This window comes from Ruditapes philippinarum, unplaced genomic scaffold (assembly GCF_026571515.1).
Source record: "Ruditapes philippinarum isolate M1 unplaced genomic scaffold, ASM2657151v2 ctg1097_1_1_1_1, whole genome shotgun sequence".
Classification (NCBI taxonomy): Eukaryota; Metazoa; Mollusca; class Bivalvia; order Venerida; family Veneridae; genus Ruditapes; species Ruditapes philippinarum.
In genome coordinates this window covers 166219-190743 of record NW_026859753.1, presented here as the reverse complement: position 1 = coordinate 190743, position 24525 = coordinate 166219, and the positions used below count along the sequence as shown (strand labels likewise).

The window sequence follows — 24525 nt, the reverse complement described above, 5'->3', positions numbered from 1 at the left end:
ATTTTGCATGAAACATCTTCTAGTGAGTGTCTACCAAGTTTGTTCAAATAAAAGCCCTGGGGTCAAAATTGGCCCCGCCTGGGGGGGGTCATTGATTTTCCCTATATGCATATAGTAAAAACTTAAAAAATCTTCTTTTAAAGAACCCAAAGAGCTAGAGCTGAGATATTTAGCATGAAACATGTTCTAATGGGTGTCTACCAAGTTTGTTCAAATAAAAGCCCTGGGGTCAAAATTGGCCCCGCCCCATGGGGTCATTGATTTTCCCGATATGCATATAGTAAAAACTTAAAAAATCTTCTTTTAAAGAACTCAAAGAGCTATGGCTAAGATATTGAGCATCAAACATGTTCTAATAGGTGTCTACCAAGTTTGTTCAAATAAAAGCCCTGGGGTCAAAATTGGCCCCGCCCAGGGGGTCATTGATTTTCCCTATATGCATATAGTAAAAACTAAAAAAATCTTCTTTTAAAGAACCAAAAGAGTTAGAGCTAAGATATTTAGCATGAAACATGTTCTAATAAGTGTCTACCAAGTTTGTTCAAATAAAAGCCCTGGGGTCAAAATTGGCCCCGCCCCGGGGGGTCATTGATTTCCCTATATGGATATAGTAAAAACTTAAAAAATCTTCTTTTAAAGAACTTGAAGAGCTATGGCTAAGATATTTAGCATCAAACATGTTCTAATAGGTGTCTACCAAGGTTGTTCAAATAAAAGCCCTGGGGTCAAAATTGGCACGGCCCCGGGGGTCATTGATTTTCCTTATATGTGTATAGCAAAAACTTAAAAATCTTCTTTGAAAAAACCCAAATAGTTAGAGTTTAGATATTAAGCATGAAACATCTTCTAGTAAGTGTCTACAAAGTTTGTTCAAATAAAAGCCCTGGGGTCAAAACTGGCCCGGCCCCAGGGGTGTCGTTGTTTTTAACTATATGTGTATAGTAAAAACTTAAAAAAAATCTTCTTTTAAAAGGCCCAATGAGCTAGAGCTTAGATGTTTAGCATGAAACATCTTCTTATGGGTGTTTACCAAGTTTGTGCAAATAAAAGCCCTTGGGTTAAATTGGCCTTGCAACATTGGGGGGGGGGGGGGGGGGGGCCTATATACAGGTGAGCAACCTCAGGGCCATCATGGCCCTCTTGTTTCTTAATACTTTTATATTAATACAGAGTGATTTCTTTTAGCATTTTTCTATCATGCTTAGAGTGCAGTAGAGGACTGTTTAAACTTTTATACCTTTTTGACACTTTTAATAATTTTTAATTTGCTGTGTGAAGTTCTATGGTAGTTTCATTTATTCTGGGTTTTTCTATGTCATTTTATCTTTCATAGACAAGGTTTGATAAAATGAAAAAAACACATTTATCTTTTATTTTGTATATTTTTTCTTCAGTACTTCTTACTAATAATCCTTAATGTCCATTTGGTTCTTCTTTTTAAACATCTTTAAGATTGTAAACATTTGACAGATTTTTGACAGTTTTTATTGGTTCTTAGGTTGATTAATTTTTGGCCTAAATCCATGATAAGATTTGATCAAGTCATATTTGTTATTTATGTTCACTGTTTTCAGTCTTAAGACTTGTCACATTGTCATGTTTGGTAAAGTCTCAAACATTTGTTTTTCACCAAACCCTTCCATTACATGTATGCTCCATTTATCCATAGAACCTTAAAACAGATAACAGAAGGACTGTAATTTGCCTTTATGATATCCTTATCAAATATTCTGAAAGTTAAAGAAATTCCTTGCAAAGTACCGAATGCTCCATGAATTGCCAGAAGCTCCATAAATTGCCAAATGTTCCATAAATCCTTTTCCAACCCCTTGATAGATTAAACCAATTTATTATGTTGTTTTGTCATAAGCCAATTAAGCAAACTTAACAGTTTCTTTTCTAATGTTTTTTAAAAGAAACAAGCTGGTATATACAAATATATAGTTAGAATAATTGTTGTACATATAAACACATGTATACAATACATTTTCATTTCCATTACATATTTTTTTCATTTATTAAGGAATTTGTAAAACAATCATATCTTATTTGTTTCTGCAGACAATAAATGATACTTTTGCACACAGACTTTAACCAATTATATATCACAAATGTATTTTCAAATAATTGCTAATTATGCATGTTATCATGCCTTACAAATATTGCCTAGTGTTCTGTCCACATATTATCAAAACTATGTATCCCTTTGTAGCAGGTCCATGTTGCCTTGTATTTTATGTTGCCATATATTCTGTTATTGAATGTATTGTTGTTTTTATTGTGCTCTATCAATTTAAAAGACACTACTTTTTTATATGTTTTCTTTAAGAAAGGTCCATGGTCATGCTTTCATTGTGGTGTTCAAATCAGTTACACCTTCCTTTGTGCACTCCAAATTGAACATTCATATACATGGGTTTCTTCAAACAATATCCTTGTTGCCTTGTCCTGTAGAAATGATGCTATTGCTGCCATTTGATCTTTAATGATGTTCTTATTGCCATGTGTTTGCTAAACAATGATCTATTGCCATGCGTTCTCTTAATGATGTCCTTATTGTCATGTGTTCTAGAATTAATGTGTCTGCCGAATTATGCCATTGTTACCATGTATTCTCCAAATGGTTCCATTGTTGCTTTGTATTCTCCATATTATGATGCTCTATTGCTCTGTTATTGCAGATGTTGATCATGTGTTTCCCAACTGATGTCCAAAAGTTAAATGGTGTCCTAGAATTATGCCATGTGTTTCCCAAATGGTGTCTTGTTTTCATTTGTTTTTGACAATGATATTCATGATTTAATTCTATGCTATTTGTTTTCCATAATTATGTACTCTTGCATTTTGTCCTTCAGATGCCATGCATACTCCAACTCATGTCCCTCACAGTTGCCATGAGTTCTCCAAATAATTTCCTTATTGTTAATATGTTTTCTGAATGACATTGTTGCCATTTGTTCTTTTAATGATGTCTTTGCCTTATTAAAGTCTTTACATTTTCCACACCATCAAGATATGCCATTTGCATAGCAAATGATTACTATGTAAAGTGCCTTTTAATCTGATTGAATTTCTAAATTATATACATGTACACATACCTGTGTATACACTTGTGTGTCCTACAAGATCTCTTCCCTGCCTTTGTCCTCAGACTTAAGTTAACATTGTATTGTTATGGATGTCCAATGATGTTCTTGATGTAATCATAATCCAAAGTCATACATAGTTTAACATACGAAATGCATGGATTTAATATAATGTTTCAGTATGTCAAGTTCTTTACAATATACATGTATGAAACATTTTTGGCTTGATAATATGTTTGTTTATCACTTGCCATTCACAGTAGCCATTTTCCATTGCTTGAATTTTTAGCTGATATCCTCTCATAGTTATATATATACTAAAGTAGTCACTTAGAGAAGAGGGTTCAGAAAGTTCAAAAATGGATTATAGATTGTTAATTATTTTTTGATACTTGGATTTAAATAAGTGTACTAAAAACCAAAAATACTTCTGAATTCAATCTTTGCAGATATGATTTTTATAGCCGATAATCAATTTTTAGTTTATTTTTAAGGTTTTATTGCTATATAAATAGCATGATTGAAATTATGCTTGCTTTTTTCAAGAACTTTGTTACTAAAAATGGAATGTTACTATAAGAAATTATAATTCATGTGCTATGGATTATAATAAAATTATATTTTCTCCAAATGAAGAACTCTCTGAACCTTCTCTGTATTTACCTAAGTCATTGTCAGTTATATTACCATGCTACAGTTACAACAAGATTTTAACTTGCTTAACTTTCATGGCTGGGGACGAGTTATTATAAATAGAGCAGTTTTGCTCAAATAAAAATGTTCACCTCAACTTATTTAATTCAGCCCTTAAGACACAAAATGTCAAAAAGGGCATTTCATGATTTTTAACATTTTGTACTTGAAAATCTCCCATTTTTTTAAACACCAAAAGAATCCCCTTCATTAACATAAAGAAATTTATAATGTATGGTTATGATTTCAACTAGTTGAAAGTTTGTTGTGACTGAAGCATCATTAATAATTTAACAATTTTTTTTCAGTAGATGCTATTTCCTTGTTTACACAAAAAAAAAACAGATACACGACTTTATCAGTTTGTCACCAAATATAAATATAAAAATGCTTCTTACTCCAATATAATTGTCCTTGTCCATTCTCTGGACAGTATATACTCACCCAAGTTGCCGTGTTATATTTGCAGCTACCTATACCAATAGTGAATATAAGCTCCAGCGCACATCCTGTCAAGATTGGCCTGTCCGATGCTTTCTATTTTGATACAACAGCTTTTGGTATGAATTATATCCTCACTTTTGTGTATAATGTAAACCTAGTCCCGGAATGAAGATTGATAAAAAGTGTATCATGCTCTACTATCATGTACAAAATTTTGTATTCTCTTATTAATTGACTACTTGAGTATATTTTAGCCACTACACATATTACTCTGATATGTATTTCCACTTCTTGTATATTTGATCATAAGTCTGCATATTATTGTGAAAGTACCACAAATTAAACATAAAACTTATGTCCTTAAAGTCTATGAAAAATTGTCAGTTAAACCAATTGAATAAATTCTGACAGTGTTAGACAGATTTATCAGTGTATCTTTTATTTCAAATGTAGTTTCACTAATCTTGACTTCAGGAAACAAAATGCTCTTTTTAAAATTTCTTTTGGATTGTTTTGACAAAAAAATGCCTGTCTGTTTAATAGTTTCAAACTGTACTTTTTCCCCTGTCCTATCTATTAATTTCTGATGAAGTAGTTTTTATGATAAAAAAGAAAATTGTAACTACAAAGTCCTTCAGCTTTTGTTAGATAGTCTATGCTTACCTAACAAAATATTGTTGACTTATGACTGCAATTCAGTTACTTTTAGTATAAGAGTATTATTTTTTTAAATTACAAAAGAAAAGAGTGTGATAGATTGTGGGGGTTTATAATATTCTTTACACATATTCTTTCTTGTAACTCTTGTTTAATTTTTGATAAAACTCTATGGTGTGGTTTTCTACTTGGCTTATTTTGAATGTTAATACTTACCAACCAAATATAATTCTACAGTTGATTATAGTTTTGATTATCAGTGGTGTATGAATTAAATACATTTTTATGCCCCCACAGAGTGGGAGCATATAGCGTTGCACTTGTCCGTCCGAGTGTCCGTCCTTCAGTCCGTCCGTCCGTCAATCCGTCCGTACGTCCCGAAATCTTGTGAACGCAACTCCTCTTAAACCGGATGGCAGATTTTGCTTAAACTTACAAGGATGAACAACCTTAATGTGTAGATGGTAGTAAAGGAAGGAATTTTTGCTGCGACCAAATTTAACAGAATTATGGCCCTTTGTTGATTTTTTCACTATATACTATGTAGAAATTTTGTGAACGTAACTCCTCTTAAACCGCATGGCAGATTTTGCTTAAACTTACAAGGATGAACAACCTTAATGTGTAGATGGTAGTAAAGGAAGGAATTTTTGCTGCGACCAAATTTAACAGAATTATGGCCCTTTGTTGATTTTTTCACTATATACTATGTAGAAATTTTGTGAACGTAACTCCTTTTAAAACGCATGGCAGATTTTGCTTAAACTTACAAGGATGAACAACCTTAATGTGTAGATGGTAGTAAAGGAAGGAATTTTTGCTGCGACCAAATTTAACAGAATTATGGCCCTTTGTTGATTTTTTCACTATATACTATGTAGAAATTTTGTGAACGCAACTCCTCTTAAACCGCATGGCAGATTTTGCTTAAACTCACAGGGATGAACAACCTTAAGGTGAAGATGGTAGTAAAGGAAGGAATTTTCGCTGCGACCAAATTTTACAGAATTATGGCCCTTTGTTGATTTTTTCACTATATACTATATAGAAATTTTGTGAATGCAACTCCTCTTAAACCGGATGGCAGATTTTGCTTAAACTTCCAAGGATGAACAACCTTTATGTGTAGATGGCAGTAAAGGAAGGAATTTTTGCTGCGACCAAATTTAACAGAATTATGGCCCTTTGTTGTTTTTTTCATTATATACTATGTAGAAATTTTGTGAACGCAACTCCTCTTAAACCGGATGGCAGATTTTGCTTAAACTTCCAGGGATTAACAACCTTATGTGTAGATGGTAGTAAAGGTAGGAATTTTTGCTGCGACCAAATTTAACAGAATTATGGCCCTTTGTTGATTTTTAGTTTTCAACTTGTGGCACATGTAGTCCAAAAAATATTTGACCTAGAGTCATAAGATTGACAGAACAGTGGCGTGTGGGGGCATCCGTGTCCTATGGACACATTTCTAGTTTTAGCTGAAACACTTGTATTGAACTATTAATTCTTCAATGGCAAGAGCCTGTTTTTATTATTTCATATGTTTAGAATCCCCAGATTTCACATCCATATAATTATGTATATGATATTATGTGCATAATTTTTTTTCTTTGATATACTTCAAACTATTTCTATGCCCCAACTTAAAAATTTGGAACAATTTGGAACAATTTATTGCTGTAATGGATTTCCATTTGGTCTGTATAATGTTTCAGAAAAAAAATGTTTCTATTGTCATGCAATAAACATTTGATAAAAGTAAAAAAATAGCTTTAAAAATAGTGTGGTATTTCTTGTAAGAAGAATAAACATTTAAAATAAGACCAATGTTTCTCTGAAGAATGGTAGGTTTTTGAGTGCAGTTTTTTGTGGCACATTTTATAACATTTGTTGATTGTTTTGTTTATTTTATGTTACAGGGACAAAGAGAAGGACAATTTATGAATATCACAGAGTAGATCTGAATAGAACGTATATAGAAGAGGGCACTATTGTTTTAATGAATCCTCAGCCAAGTATGTATATATTAAACCTAAAAGTGCTGGAACTGAAAGCGTTAAGCCTTTGCCACCAGTATAGAGCCAGGCCAGCCTGCACATCCGTGCAGTCTGACCAGGCTCTATACTGTTGGCTGACAAACTTTAAATATTCAAATTTCTATCCCTAAAATTGATAATGGACAGTCTCAAAAAAATGGGAGTGGGATAAGTCCATTTAAAATATTCAGCATGTTAAAGGTTAGACTTTTGTTTGTTGCTGGCAATAATATTCTTCCCATACAAACAGTGCAGACCAAGATCAACACACAAATCTGTGACATCTTATCCTGATCTGCAATGTTTGCAATTCAATCAGTAAATGTTTTGAAATTTTCTTTTAAATAATAAATGTTTTAGTACAAATTGTAACATAGACAAGTCCATTTACGATATTTAGTAATGGTTAAAATGAAATGAATGCTCAAAGTATTTTTTTCTAAAAATACTTTAACCCATACAAGAATTTAACGTCTAACTTGCTGAACTTCATAAATGAACTTCAGTCTTACTTCCATTTTTGGAACTAACCTGAGTAACAATTTAAGGGATATCAAATGTTAAAGTTAAATGGTTCAAAGCTATATCAAATAAAATATTTTTTATAAAATGTTAAAAATGGTAAAAATATGTTGTTTCAATACCCTTATTGTTGGTTTAGGCAAGAGTTGTAATATAGAATGCCTGTGTTATACACATAAACAATGTACGCAATCAGAATAAAAAATGTTCTGGCTGCTTTTTCATAAAGGTTTTAAACTGTCCAGCTGAGATTTTGTGCACATGTCATTTACAAAAAGGACGTACACTGACAAGCAAGTATTTCTCTCATTCAGGCATTTTGGAGTTGTTCTTTTTCAAAATTCAAACAAAATTCAAACAAAAATTTTGTAAATTGTAGGTAGCAAAGATACACTTATACATTATTAGCAATGAAATATTGCAAGTCTGTTGATGAAAAATTGTTCCAGATTTATTTCAATACAGTGACAGATGTTACAGGTTATAATGGTTTAAGGTTTTGCATATGTAATCACTTGCCTCATGTCACATTGTGAACCTAGTAAATTTTTTATTAGATTAATAAAATTGACGCAAATTGTCAAGAGCCATTTTATTATTTGACTAAATTCAACATTGGTTTTAAAGATTCTGTAGACAGACAACTTCATTCAAGTAGTTGTTCCTACCAGAAATTATACAGTTTAGCACCGGGGGTTATGCTTGAAAGTAACTATAAACTGAACCATGTTGAAGTGATTTTAAACCAAATACCATATAGGTATAAATTTCTGACCAAAACTATGTTGGTGTGCCATAAAACAAAACATAACAAAAAAGGTATTGTACAATATAATAAGTTCATGTAAAGACAGGTTATATGGCTATATTTAAGTGGTTGTTTGCTATATAATCCTCAGTGGCCAGGGTTATATAAACTCTCAAATATTTATACCAGGGTCATATAACCTGCCAAAAAATTTTTTACAACTGGTATATTGAAGCTCAGTCAGTTCAAATAAGAAGTTCTGCATACTGAAATCAACATTATAGTAGTGTGTCTTGTAGTATATTTATAAGTATAATTGTTTTATTTATTTCAGCATGTAACAGGTACACAGATTGTGAAAGCTGCGTGAGTGCAAACATTAACTTTCAATGTAGATGGTGCGGCATTATTCAGAGATGTAGTGACAGCGTCGACTGGCATAGACAGAAATGGTTAAATGCTGGTTGTGTACATCTTGTAAGTTCAATACAGTTTTATTCTAATAAACACTTACCGCAAAAGATTTCAAAGAGGGCTATAATAGTAGATAGGATGATATTCTTTCCTAGGAGAAGTTAGGGAAATTCTTATACATTTTGTTTGGGAGAGAGGGACATAAGGGAAGGTAGTAAGTTTTCATGTGATCCATTTATATCTCACAATAGTTATAGCCCTTTGTTTATACTAATTACTGTACTATGCTCGCACTCCTAGCTCACAAAATTGTTTAATTTCAGGAATCATTGTTAGTAAGGACTGCTTGACCAAGGATTTGCAAATTATTGTCTTTATCATAAAGCTTTTTTTTTGTGAATACAAATGTATTATTAATATGATTATAAATTATAAACGTAAATTATGTATTTAGTCTGTTGCGGGCAATGAAACTTGTAGCGAGATGTATAATACAACAACCACAACAAATGATGTAACCAATACCACTTGGTGGAACCAGTCAAATAACCAGTCATCTGTTATAAGCTCGAGCACTATGAAGACTACAAGCACACTTTTTCCCGTGCCTCCTATTATATTACCTTACCCCTGCAATAAAGTGGTAACATTGAAACAGTTGCTTTTAAACTGGTCACTCCAATGAAAAGCAATATATTGCCCTTCCAGACTTAATTTCTTCAATAAGGCAATAGCAGTGACTTGTACTGTTATTTTAAGAATTAAAAGTAATTAACCTTATAGGTCTTTCAACTTAGAGAAAGTCATTTAAAGATTGCAACAATGTTCTTTATCGCTTATTTTTAAGTTTTAAGCATTTTGAAATTTGAAATCCCAAAAGATAACAATAGGCAATTCAAAGTAATGCTAGCCCATTACATAATTATATAAAAAGGGTGTTAAGGTAAACAAAAACTTAAGAGACATAAGAGTGGTTGTAACTGTTTAAGATGTTTATTTTTTAGCTCACCTGTCACAAAGTGACAAGGTGAACTTTTGTGATCGCTTTTCATCTGTCTGTCCGTCCATTATGTTAGTCCATTAATTTTATTTTAAATAACATCTCCTCATCAACGGCAAAGTCATTTTCATCCAAACTTCACATAAATTTTCCTTCGTGGTCACCTTTAAAAATTGTTCAAAGAAATTAATTCCATGCAGAACTCTTAGGTTGCCATGACAACCAAATGAAAAAACTTAAAATATCTTCCTTTAAAAAAGTCAAGGAGCTAGAGGTTAGATATTTGGCATGAAACATCTTCTTGTGAGTGTCAATCAAATTGCTCAAGTAAAAGCCCTGGGGACAAAATTGACCCCACCCTAGGTGGTCATTGAATTGCCTTATATGTATATAGTAAAAACTTTAAAAAAATCTTGTTTTAAAAAACCTAAAGAGCTAGAGCTTAGATATTTAAGATGAAAAAACATCTTCTAAAGATTGTCTGCTAAATTTGTTCAAATAAAAGCCCTGGGGTCAAAATTGGCCATGTCATGGGCGGTCATTGATTTTCCTTATATGTAAATAGTAAAAACTTCTTTTTAAAAAAAACCAAAGAGCTGGAGCGTAGAAACTATGCATGAAAAGTCTTCTTATGAGTGTCTACTAAGTTTGTTCAAGTAAAAGCTCTGGGGTTAAATGGGCCCTGTCTAAGGGGGTTATTGCTTTTCGTTATATGCTACAATAATAATGTTTATAGTAAAAATCTTCTTTTAAAAAACCTAAAGAGCTAGGGCTTAGATATTTAGCACGAAACATCTTCTAGATAGTTTCAACTAAGTTTGTTCAAATAAAAGTCCTGGGGTCAAAATTGGCCCCGCCCAACGGGGTCATTAATTTTCTTTATTTGTAAACATCTTTTGGGACTGTGGTTTTCCCGTAGCAATATCAACCAGTAATGTTTTACACATGCACTATTTCAGATACCTATATGATCTTTGTGATATCAGATTTGGATTAAGATTTTATATCTGCTTTTGTTTATAGTTTACACTATTACTTGTTCCTTGTCATGGAGTGTTGTTATGTTCAGGTGAGGGAATTCAGGGCCATCACGGCCCTCTTGTCATTGACCTCCTTTCCTTAGGTATAAATAGTGTTTTTTCCCAGATGGACACTACATTTAAATGATTTGTTTAATAAAAACTATTGATTTATAAATAAATTTTCAATTGAAGGCATTCTCCATGGATAAAAAATAGGGCCAAGACTAAACACACTTTCTACAAAATCTGAAATCTCAATCAAATGATTCTCATAGCTTGTCATTCATAATCTCAAATCTCAATGCATGTACTTTTTAACTGCATTTAACAAATTCTCACATTTATTCACTTATCATCTTAAATCTTTAGAGATACTGTGATTTTGATTTGTGAATTATTTCTAAAGGGGTTGGTTCACCTTATTTAGAGATTGTGTTATATATATTGCTTTCCATTGAAAGGACCAAATGTATTGATAGAAATCTTTGATCTGAAGCAGCTCTTTGCCAGTATCTTAACTTACAACTCTTACTTTAGTTTTACATTGAATGGTTATAAGTCTTTACTTTGATTTTACAGTGGGTTTTTTGCCACTTTTTTGTTGGGGGAATGGGAGTTTGTTTTAACTTATTTTGAAGTTCACAGTTATCAATATTATTGTTCTTGTTTCCTTTGACGTTCAAAATGGACCACCACCATTACCCTAAAAACAAAAACATTTATAAATAATACAGTTTATACAAGGAAGGGCAGGAAGCGTGTCATATGCCCTTGACATTGTTGAAATGACTTAACCTTCTTTACACTGTACTTTCTGGCTGATGCTTATTTCTGCTTGAATAATAGCTTATGTTAACTTTCTAGCAAAAGTTCACCAAATTTCCCTATATATAAATTATACACCCCTGCACAATGAAAGTTGTAATGGGGTAATACTGGTTTTAGACTATCCCTCAGTGTGATCATCTAGATGTGTGAGCTTCTTTGCTTAAACCACTCAACTGCTAGTAATAAATAATTGAGCATTATTTTATAATTAACAAGTTTACTGCCAAAATGATAGACATGTATGTATAAAACTTTTCTGTGGAAAAAAATCTCAATCTTTGTCTCTGACTGGTGATTCAGATATCATATGAAAATTATAGTGGTCGATCCATCTAACTGGCATATCTGGATAACTAACCAGTAATTACCTTACTCTTTGTAAGTGAATGACCACTAAGTCATACAATTATCTGAAACAGCAATGAGAGACAAATGATCATTAGAGTAGTAAAGATCAATTTTGACAGAGAAAACTGAAATTTCACCTTGCCAAACGGTGGAGCCAGTAAACCATGGATAATGATTCTGATGCTCTCCCTCTATTGAGCTTAGTGGACAGATGTAATGTAATGAACAGAATTAAAAATACATAATAATGTTGTGCATATATAAATAGTGTTGTTGCATTAATCAGTACCTCACATTTAGTTTAATAATATTTTATTGTATTTTATTGTAACTTTAAAAATATTAATGTGTTATTATGCATGTATATATTCAACTACACAGATATATAACCAGAAATGACTGAATATATTATTAGTTATAAAGAGTGTTGACAGGTTATATGGCCCCATATAAACGGCTATTTGTAAATTTAACCCTAGCCACTAGGTGAGGGTTATATTGAAAACAGCCATTTATATACGGCCATATAACCTGTCAACAATCTTTATAATGAATTTATAATACAGCAAGCATCATTTTTTAGAGAAAAAAGTAAGATTTCTTCATGAATCGACAACAGCCATGTATATAAAACTATATAAATGTCACGATTATCCAATGAAAAGCGGCGTTACAAATGGCAGCAGTATAATGTTTTATATATATATAGACATTTTATATATATGTATATAGACAAATGTAATAATTTTGAAAAACAAAAAAATAATGTATGTATATTAAACTACCTATGCAGCCAGATATGACTGAATATGTAATTATTATAATTATATTGACAAATGTTTCTGAAAAAGGTTTGGATATTTTTGTACATAATATAATAAATCTTTTAAGATGCCAATGCTAGATACAGAGTATTGTATCAAGTACTAGAAATAATAGTCTGGGGTATTTACTTCATTGATTCCAAGATCTGGCTTTGACATCACACAAATTTCAGCGGAAAATAAATCCTTCATTGTAAAAAAAAAAAAAATTATATAAAACAGGATCAAAATGAATCTTTTTGTTAGTAATTTTGTAACTGGTGTTCAATGAAAGTGTAATGAAAGTTTTTAAATTTTGTCAACAGGGTGATTAATGTCGATAAATTATGCCTTAAATTACACAATTTTTTTTATCTTACATCACATTCATTTGCCATTGACGTTATCAAAATTGGCAGCAAATGATGTTTTATCAAAATTCATGATATCATGAAAATCTTTTATTCGTAAATGTTTGTGCTTCTTAGTTATATCTCATTTGTAAAGATCGGGACCTCTAATTTAATATCACCCTCATTGTTAAACAGTGTGATATGATTTATATCTCACTGCTCAGTTTTTCAATACCTCATCCTTGTATAAATGTTTGTTTTATTCTTACAGTCAGGAGCTGGCAACTGTTCATCCATTCCAACTGCAAAACCAACACAAAAAGAAAAGCAAGGAAAAGGTAATTTTATAATAGTAACTGTGGTATATTGTTATTCTACATTCTAATGTTGTTAATGCACGCGTCAATTGCTACCCTCGGGAACCTCCACCCCTTACGAGTTATGAAAACTTTGACTCTGATATCAGCAAAAGCCTGGTAAAATCTCCATCTTGCAGGGACAGATTAGAAGTTTGTAAAATCCTTAACCTCTGTTCTGCAGGTTACACTCCAAGGTTTTGGGGTATACCAGGATTACAAATGACTCGTGCAGTATAGAGTTAATTTGCCAATCTCATACAACAATGTTTCATACCACATGAATCATGATGTTATATTATATTTATTCCATCTTATCCCTCCTCTGAAATTAACAGCTCTATGAAATGTTATAGGACTTAACTTTTTTAACTTTCACATTGTCTAGTCTATTGAAGAATATTAATAATCCTGAAACGGTTAATGTCATACCAATCTGTGGGAAAAAAATTTTTGTTTTAAAAATTAGACAAAATTAAAAAAAAGTTATTCTATATAATATTGTTAAAGGCAAGAATATTGTCAGTTTGCTGAAATAAATCTACAGTCTATGTAATACTTGTATAATGTAGTGAACTGGCTAAATTGTTGCAGTCAGCTTTTTTTATGCCCCTAAAGTGGGGCATATAGTTGTTAAGTCGTCTGGTCTGTCTGCTTTTTGTTTTGGCCATAACTTTGTCATTATGGATGGATTTTGTGTGAATGTGTAGCACATTGAGACAATGTGTCACATGCAAGATCCAGGGTAATAGGTCTAAAGTCAAGGTTACACATGGCTGTGTCTAAATTACATTCATGTCATTCCTTGATTTTATTTGATATATACTACATACATTTGTAACTGTCACTCTATTTAGAGAAAAGTTAATCACAGCTAATCAGGTCAAAGAACAGCTGCCTGTGTCTATACTAGTGCCATGCCTCACCTACAAACCCCATCCACCACCACCTACCCATCCCCACCTGGCCATATCAAAATCCAGCCGAGTTATGCTATATACCAAATTAATGAAGTTTTAATGTCGCTATATCTGTTGTCACTCTATTTGTGTGTAATGTAATGTTTGAAAATTCTTCAGAAAAGTTTGACAAGAAAGACTCCAACAGTAAGTTTCACTCCTCATAAACCTGTACAGTTTACTCTTATGTTAGATGTGTGTAATCTTTCCTTGTCAAAATAAATTGTCAAGGTGCCTGTACCATGTGACTTTTTGTGTTGTGCCTGTACCATGTGACTTTTTTGTGTTGTGCATGGGGTCAAATTTTAACCAATAGAAAAGTTGGAATTATTTTGTTCAATAACTTTTGTTAAAGTCTCTCATTTTTTATGGGATAAACTCATAAAGTGTAACTCAGTAACCTATAATATAGAATTTTTTTGGAAAAAAAATATTATTGTCATAAAGTGATACAGCGTGAATTTCTGATTGGTAAAACACACAGTTTCACTGAATTGAAATTTGTCACATTTTAAGTATAGAATATTGACTAGAAAGTGCAGGCTAGCTGGACAAACTTTTTTATCGGTTTCCTGCCCCATGCAGATCACAAAATGTGACATGGTGTAGGTACCATCATTGTGTCACATTGTAATTATTCTTATAATGCACAATAACTGCTCCCCAAGTTTTGCTACTTTTTTATGCTCCACATTTTTAGCTAGATTATTAGGAGAAAAGGGAGAGTTGTACTCACCAAGGCAAAGGCGTCACACTTTGGTTAAATTTTTGCATGCAAGTTGGTATCAAAACTGCTGAAAGGAATAAGTTGAAACTTTACATACTTATATGACAGCAAAATAGGAATTCACCCTCCAAGGCCCATAATTCTAACATCGATTTTTACAGAATAATGGCCCTTTTTTAACTTTCTTCATTATCAAGACTCCTGTTTTACTATCAAGAACTGAGAATAGTCGAGCAGGCTGTCCTCTCGACAGCTCCTGTTTTTAGTAGATCTTATAGTTACTGGTTTGTTTTTCCTTCTGACCTGTCGGGTCTTCAGCAGGTTTTTGGTTTGCTTTGTCAAAATAAGAACATGGATCATTTATCCCTGTTACTTAATGAAACTCTTACTTTCTGTTTATTAACATTTATATCATTAATCTTCTTTAAAATATATATAAATATTTTTTTATTTCCCTGTATATTTAATACAATGTATTATATACAAGATTTCTCATGATAACATATGTAAAATAAATAAAATGTAAAAATAAACAAGATGTAAAATAAACAAAATTTATATAAAATCAAATACCACATAGAAGCTGGTAAATTTTGTGGCACTGTTAACCATTAATTGAAGGTGCACACATTATACAAGTTTAGGTTGATAATGTTTTGTTTAGCTCTGTCCTTTTCTTGCACTTACTTGGCCTTAGTGCTTACTGTATTAATTAACCCATAGCTTCCTAGTTTCTGCTGATTCTACCTGTGCAACAAGTGGAGACCAAGATAAGCTGGCACATCCATGCTGTCTGATCATGGTCTGCATTGTTTGCTAAAGTTTACGGTTAGGTCTTACTTTGAAATTTTTCCTTAATATAGCATATGGTAAAATAGCATATGGTTGTGACCTGATTAAAAGATGGACAAGTCTATTTAAGAATATTTTACATGTAGCATTGTAAGGTTTTTTTTATGTAATAAGTTTCTGCTTTGATTTTAGAACCTTTTCCATATTTGGTCTTAGGTATTTTTGTTATTAGAATGGTCATTTTGTTTACCAATGGTTGAAGCTACATGCAAAACTTTTAAATACTATCACATGAAACAATTGTTCACAAATTCATGTACAAGAACATGCATATCTTCCTTCAATTTCAAGATTCTAATTTTCATCCTTTCAAACAACATTTAGGCTGTCCTAATAATAAACCGACATTGGTGTATGATTTGAATGCAACTTCATATACCCACTGAAGGAGTTTTCTCAAACCTCCATACATGTCATTTTGTTCTGTTGTTCAGAATGGAAGATCCTCACTTCCTCAGACCCATATCTTCAGTATAGATATTGATTCAATGATTTTGTGCATGCACAATTCACTTTTAAGGCAATTCACAACCAATTTCTGTCATACAAGCATTTTAGAAATACAGAAATGTATTCTTTTTTAAAATTTATACAATAATTTTTGTAGCAGTAATAAAACTTCATATGTTTTAAAATGTACCCCATTTTGATTGTAGGAAATTCCTTGTTAAGTTTATATGTGTAAGATCATTTTCTACAACCAATGTAGGTTACATGATTTTGAACTGAATGCTTGTCTAAGGGATCTTAACTGTAAGTCACTGTCCCAAACCAATACTTCTAGCATTGAATTTTATTGAATTTTTCCCTTTATATGATCTTAGAAGCTCTTGAATTGCTTTTCAAATGCTGATAATTTTTAACCAATCAGTTTGCCCTGTAACTTCTGTTTTTAGCTCGACTTTTCTATGAAAAGGGGAGCTATCCTACTCGCCCCGGCGTCGGCGTCGGCGTTGGCGTCACACCTTGGTTAAGTTTTTCGTACCACCCCACTTTATTTCAGAAGTATTACAAGTATGGCTTTGAAACTTACCATACTTGTTCACCATCATAACCTCCATCTACAGACAAGAGTACATAACTCTGTCAAGGTTTTTGACAGAATTATGGCCCTTTTTTGACTTAGAAAGTGTATTGAGCTTGGTTAAGTTTTTTGTACCACCTCACTTTATTTCAAAACCATTGGAGGTATTGCTTTGAAACTGACCATACTTGTTTACCATCACGACCTTCATCAACAGACAAGAGGACATAACTCTGTCAAGGTTTTTGACAGAATTATGCCCCTTTTTGACTTAGAAAATACATTGAATATGGGTAAAATCCACTTATTGCCTTAACCCTTTGAGATATTGCTTTGAAACTTTTAATGCTATTTCACATCATTACCCCCATCTGTACGCAAGAGAAGGTAACTCTGTCAAGGATTTGTTTTAAAAATTAAGGCCTTTTATCGACTTAGAATTAAATTTATTTAAGGCTCAACTCAGTTTTTTTTTCTTTCTTACCAGCCCTCTTTTGACTTAAACATTTCAAACTTTGCTGCAGTGTTCAAGGGTATCACACAATTCAGTAAAATAATTCTTCACTAAATATCTTAATGCTCATGGCCATTGTTCACTTTAAAAATACAGAGATTCTTGTATTGCCTTTTACTGCAAAAACTTTTTTTATTGGCAAGCAATAAAAAAGTCGAGCGCGCTGTCTTACGGACAGCTCTTGTTAAAAGTCTATCAACGTAATTATGGTCAAAGGTCCTTGATTTACTGTGATAAGCTCCTTGTTTGACTGCCCTTGTTTATATATATCATCTCTCCTTATGTTTACATTTTTGGTTATTTTCATTCTTTAAAGGTAATAATTTTATCATGATTTCATTTGATTTTATTGTATTATAATGTATATTTTCAGGTGTGGATGCGCAGACCGGCATTATTGTTGTTGTTGTAGTGATTGTGGTGGCCCTGTTTGGAGCTATTGGTGGCTGGGTATACTATGCTTACACTCATCCAACATCTGCCTCCGGAATGTGGTTAATGGAGGTAAATTACCCTGATTTTAATGTAAAATTATATTATATAGAGGATAATGAATGAGTGACGATTCAATACTGAATTTATTGAATGAGTTTCATAAAGTTATACCATGTAAGCCTCTGGTGAGCATAATATTTCTTTATTCAATAAAAGTTCAATAAAATCAGTAATGAAGCTGCACAAATATAATTTTCTATTTATGACATACCTAAAATAAGAACTGTTCACTGTGAAAAAGTATAAATTTTTTCATCGATGTAGAGTAACTCTAGTATGTAGCTCATCTTCATGCTATGTTTGTATAACGCAAATGACAGTAGGACAAATTATTTGCACCAGCTGTTATAGAATCACAAAAGCAGCACAGCTGTGTGATAAATAGAGGATATTAAATGAGTGTAGATTTAGTACTAAATTTATTAAACAAGTTGAATAAAATCATATTATGCGAGCCTCTGGTGAGTATTCTATTCTTTTATTCAACGCTTTCAATTAGTATTAAATGTACAGAATATAAGATTCTATTTATCACATATATAAAATTAGAACATGATTTTTCATTGACAGGCCTATAGTGTAACACTAATATTAGCGCGTTTTAAGGCCATGTTTATATATAACGCAAATGATGTCACATCAAAGTGTTATTACACTAGCATAATATTGTTTTTATTGAATGGCTTTATTACACTCTTGCACCACTGTTTATGTGATAAAATCTGTTAAATATGTCTGCAAGGTAACAATTCTTGGTCTCAGACCATGTAAGATTTATATCTGTTACATGGATTTTCACTGAAATATTCCTCTAAGTTGATTTAGATTTTTTATTGCTAGGCTCTGTAATGATCATTTTGCAACTGTGGTGGAAGATATCAGATACTCCTCAATAAATTATGTAAGGCACTCTTGATGTTACCTAAGCTAGCTTGGTAACTTCCTCAGATAGACCCTGTTGGGATTTGAACCCACAGCAGTGAGGGGTAATAGAGCTAACAGACCAGAGCCATTCTATCACAGCTGTCTCTTACAGACTATGTGGATGAATTTTAAACAAAATACCATATCTTCAACATAGCAAATGATCTTGTTACAAAAAGAAACATATTTTTAATTTCATTTTTCAAGTAAAACAACTTTAATGGGAATGTATTTGTTTCAGCACCGTCCAAGTCAAATGAAGGCAAAGATGTCCAATATGAAATTCTGGAATCGAAACGGTACATCAGGAGATAAATATGCTGTTGAATCTACAGCATAACAGTAGCCTGCTTAAATCTATGGTGGACTTTTAGTGACAAAAAAATCATCAAAAATAAACGTTACATTCATATCAGTGATAGAAGCAAAGTTAATGGTAGTGTCAAGAAATTGTTCAATGAATTTGTACCTTATTACACACTTAATGTATTTTTGTAAGATTTGTGGATTTAATACAATACTGTCTTAGCCTAGTGAACTTTATATAAACGGTAAGGCAAATGTTGGATTAAATCCTCAACTTACATCAAAGAAAGCAAGATGTTGAACAAGTGTGAGTATTTAAACAGCGTTTGACTTTCGAGATTTTTAGTCCTGATTGCCCACCATACAAGTATAAATCATTGCTGCAGTAAAAAGCTATGTGATTCTCATTATCATGATCAATTAGTGAGAATTTCAGTTTCTGCCTTTACTTTGCTAAATTTTGTGGGATAGACTTGCCTACTTACTGATTTTTGTTACTCTCCATTTGTAAACAAATTCATTTTATTGAAAAATAGAAGAAAAACAAAATTATATTGAGCAGTGCCCTTCTTTTAATTTGTAATTTTCCGGTTGTTAAAGGCTTTTATATGAAAAACTTACTAAAATTAATCAGGTAAGAGTATAGAATCTTGTTAGACTGTATTTAGTGATGCAAGTTGGTTTGGGTTTATACTGTCAATGATTTAGGCAAGTCTTTATTCACCACTGATTTTTTCATGGTACTTTTTATACATTGCATCGTCTTTATATATTATTATATCAATATCTCTCATACCATATCATTTAATTTATCATCAAACTTTTTGTTGTTGTATAATTTGTAAAACATTTTTGAAAGTAATTTTAGCAATTTTGATTAATTAAACAGCTTAAATGCTGCTTAAAAAATGCAAAAAAAAAGACATGTGAAATTGTCATTTACCTAGTATTGTTTTACAATTGGCCTAAATAAATGTAAAAAAAAGCTTATAAATTCATAAAAAAAATGTAGTTTATAAAAAAATCATACACATACTAAAAGCTTATATTTTTATATACTAATATGTTAGTGTACAGAATCTGGTTATTTGTTTAATATGGTTTTCTTAACTTTTTATCTCCACTTTTGGTAAGAAAAAAAGTGGAGTCGTGACCTTGTCGGTGTTGGCGTTTATTAAACCTTTTTGTTAAAGTCCATTTTCTAACTTTATAAGCTATTCTTGGTATACAAGTTTTCATTTTTATAATAGGTTGCCATTTCAAAGGGCAGATAATCTTGAAAATGCTTTTTACAAAGTTATGCCCCTTTTTTAACTTTAACTTTATGCCATGTTTAACTTTTTGATAAGGTGCATTTTCAACAAAAACTTTCAAACTTGGAATACATATTCATTACTTGAAAACTTGAAATATGTATGCAATATGATTGACTGATATGTCTTATATAAGTTTGTTTCTCAGAATTATGCCCCTTGTTCTACTAAGAAAAGTGGAGCATGCTGTCTTGTCTCCTTAAGTTAAACTTTGCACTTGTTGAACAATAAAGACAACAACATTTCTTTGTTGGATGCAGATTTTTTAAGAATAATTAAAAATGAAATGCTTTTTAACCCTTGTGTATTATATAGATTTAGTTTATTTACTGAAAGCCCTGAGGTCTGTAAAATCATTATGCAAAAGATTATATTTAATGATAAAGTTCTGTTAAAATAAGACTTGAAATTCTTGAAAGGAGACTTGGCCTTGCTTGCTTTAGTTTAGCATAAACAATCAGTCTTTGATCAAAAATATCTTTAATTTTAAAAGAGATATACAACAATAAAGATGTTGTTTAGTGTACACTAATATTTAACAGGTTATAAGGAATTGTTCATACCTCAAAAAGTGCATCAAAATCTAAGCATTCCAGGGTTGCATATAAAAGATATTTTATTTGACACAGACAATTTGTGATATATCATAATTTTCTTTCCTTTTTTATCAACAAAAAGTAAATCTTTAGGTAGATATTTACAAGGAAGGTATAGCCTTATTTTGTTTAAAATAAGAAATAAGGAAGGAGAGGGGTTTTTTTTTTCAGACTTTCAATATTCAATAAAATTTCAAAATCTTATCAATGTATACATACTTAATGAACCAGTCTGTTTCTAGAATATTATGTCAACCAGACTGTGTCTAGAAAATATCTTTTAAATGTATTCCAGTCTATGTTAATGTTCATTGTTCACTGCTTTGTTTGTACATTTGTTTGTTTGTGCAGTAAGCTTACAATATATCACTGATGTATGTTAATTAATTTGAAGATTCAGTGTTGCTTTGAATCCTAGAGAGACATGCTCTGATTGGCTATAGTTTATGAGTGAATCTGCTACAGACACTGTGATTGGTCAGTTTTTTTATACTTTACCCCTACCAGCTTGACTGGTACTTTGTTTCATAACATATACTCAAGTAGAATAGATACCAAGTTGTAATATTTAAAACAAAGAAGGGTTGATTTGTTGAACTTGTTTCCAAATGGGGGAATCATTTATATTTCATTGTATTTGATTTATATGCTCATGAAAATTAAGATTGACACCTTCACACAATATATAAGCAAGAAAAAAAGCAAAGAAACAGGCAAGAAAATAGATGGCTCAATTTATGTTGACAATTTATTTATCTTGAAAATCTAAATTTTATAGTGGGAAGGGAAGTAACTCAGGTAAGAAATAGTAGCTGCTATCAAGGGAGGTAATGTGAAAATGTCTACTGTAAATTTATGTGTTGATTTGTCTATCCATGACTTGTTGCTGTTAATTATATTATCTTTATTTTTTGTTATAGTATTTTGTAGCAAGAAAAGTGTTGTTTTCATGAGGAATCTCTTTTGTAATTATAAAAAATACTTTGATTTAGAATATTTTTTCAATGTACTTGTAGATTTTTGGAAACTCTGTTGTTGTTTTTTTTTCACCTTTTCACTATTTATGAAATTCTGTGTAAAAAAAATAATGAGAAAATGTTTTTGAATCTCAATTTAGATTGACATATCACACACTGATGACTCATCTCCGTCACATCTTGTATATTTATGACTTTTACTTTTTGTTTTGCTGTGTTTTGTAACCCCTTTGTAATTGTATAAAATGGTTCTGATGCAAAACTTAGCAGGCATACAATAATAAAACATTAAATAAACATGGTAGATTTAACAGATGACACCTGTACAAAGTTTAGATAATTATGATTTTTCTGTGTTTTGTATGTCAAGGTCACACAGTAAGATAATTAATAAAAGAAAGAAATAAACATCATGATTGTGACACACTTAAAATATGACAACATTTTATAGCATGCATGATTTTATATAAGATATTTATATATTTTCAATACATGTATTTGCTAAGATAAAAAGCTTAGTGTTCTTTTATTAGATTTCTGTTATGGTTGTGTTTATAGAAAAAAAATACATATATGTATATATATATAAAACTTTACTAGATTAACATATTATTAATATTTGTTGTTTAAACTCACAGATGATGCAATTAGGTCATATCAGATGAAAGATTGTTTTATTTCTTTGCTATATGTATTGGAAAAACTATGAAAATATTTTTTCATAAGTCTATACAAAGACTTTAGAAAGAAGATTTGCTTCAGGAATGACATCATTTCAAAATCAAATTATCAACTAACAAAATAAAAACATTACTTAAAATGTGTTAAAATTGAGGTGAAAACCAGAAAAAAAATCTCTAATACTCTTAGACTGAGAGATTATATATTTGTATAGAAGATAACATGTTGTTTTGTTTACTTAGTTTCTTTAAAAAGGAAAAAAATTTTTAAAAAATATTTGTATGCAATGGATAAATATCATTATTGAGGTATCTAATCCATCAATAGCTATAATAAAATTTTACTAAATTGTAGTTTTTCTTTGACCAACATTAATCAGATTTTATGGGTCAATATTGTTACATATTTGGTGACAAATTGTATCCAACCTTTCCTGTTACCCATAAATTTTGATCTTTTCTGTGACTCTCCATGCATAAGTAAAACTTAAAAAATCTTCTATTAAAGAACCCAAAGAGATAGAGCAAAATATTTAGCATGAAACATCTTCTAATGATTTTCTACCAATGTTTGTTAAAATAAAAGCCCTGGGTCAAAATTGGCCCCCGCCCGGGGGTCATTGATTTTCCCTTATATGTTATATAGCAAAAACTTTAAAAAAATCTTCTTTGAAAAAACCCAAATAGGCTGGAGTTTAGATAAATAAGGCATGAACATCTTCTAGTGAGTGTCATACAAATTTTTGTTCAAATAAAAAAGCCCTTGGAGTTAAAAGAGTTGTTGGCCCTTTGTTTGTATTTTTGAAAAAAATCCAACATTTATATTGGCAGAATTTTTTAACATTTATATTGCCTGGTTTTAATGATTTCTTCAACAACTTGTTTATATAAAGGCTATTCAAGGTAATTCATTTAATTACAATATTTTAAATGTTTACAAATTAATTACATATGATGTAAGTTTTTAAATATAGCCATCAACCCCAGTTTAGATTTAAAAAATTAATTTGGTTTTTTTAAAAAACACATTATTTTTTATTTGAAATAAATACAAATGCTACTTTAATTTGTAAATATTTTCGGGTTTTCAATTTTTTGACAGAAAAAGAAACTTTTGACAGAAAAATAAACCATACAACATTATACATGTATAAATTGACAGGCTAAATTTTAGTTTAATATTAATATGCAACTTGTTGATCAATAATCAAATTTATGAAGAGATTCTGTTAGTTGCTAGCTAGCTTGATATACTCAGACGTTTTTACACTGTTAAGTACTTTTATTGTTCACTCATGTTTTTTTTTTCTGGGATTTGCTTTATAGCAGACTCGAGTGTTTATTTACAGATATGAAATTGTATGTTACTCAGAATTTGCAATGAATTATTGTTGTTTTACATATTTCTTATACTAATATTATATATAATTCTATTAATATTGAGTTCTCTACATAATTTTGTTAGCAGATTTTTTTCTGGTCATCTGATTGGCTGTTAAATTGAGCATACTCGATGTTTTGCACGAAAATAAATACTCTTCTTCATTGTATATAACTGCGTTGTGTTTTATTCCCTTCTCAATATGATTAAAATCAGCTCCTAAATAATGATACGGTTAATGTCTGAACTTTTAGTCAGATTGTTTCCTTCTTTACATTCCTCCTCCCTCGCCAGCCATTTTCATTAATACAAGAGTTGATAAAGAAAAAAAGTTACCAGTATTTAAAATAGCTATAATTCTGCTCTTGTCACTTGATGTATCAGATGTTTATGACTATATGTCAATTATATCTCTTGCCTTATACAGGAGAACTGTTAAATTATGTCCCAATGTCTTCCATATCAAT

The 24525-nt window shown here is 31.1% G+C and overlaps 1 protein-coding gene across 10 annotated transcripts in view; it reads left to right on the top strand.

The window, feature by feature from the left end:
• LOC132757800 (plexin domain-containing protein 2-like) overlaps positions 1 to 21147 on the top strand; it is a 76714-nt gene extending 55567 nt beyond the window's left edge. For 4 of the 10 annotated variants that reach the window (XM_060749200.1, XM_060749196.1, XM_060749198.1 and 1 more), the window contains exons 9-15: positions 6800 to 6895; positions 8521 to 8663; positions 9055 to 9243; positions 13226 to 13292; positions 14390 to 14416; positions 17760 to 17890; positions 19047 to 21147. In XM_060749200.1, the coding sequence (XP_060605183.1) occupies positions 6800 to 6895; positions 8521 to 8663; positions 9055 to 9243; positions 13226 to 13292; positions 14390 to 14416; positions 17760 to 17890; positions 19047 to 19145 (752 nt within the window). In that variant the 3' untranslated portion in view covers positions 19146 to 21147. Of the gene's footprint in view, positions 1 to 4248; positions 4340 to 6799; positions 6896 to 8520; positions 8664 to 9054; positions 9244 to 13225; positions 13293 to 14389; positions 14417 to 17759; positions 17891 to 19046 lie in introns of all 10 variants that reach the window. The other 6 variants (XM_060749202.1, XM_060749201.1, XM_060749197.1 and 3 more) reach the window with 4 other exon arrangements.
• The last annotated feature ends 3378 nt before the right edge of the window (positions 21148 to 24525 follow it).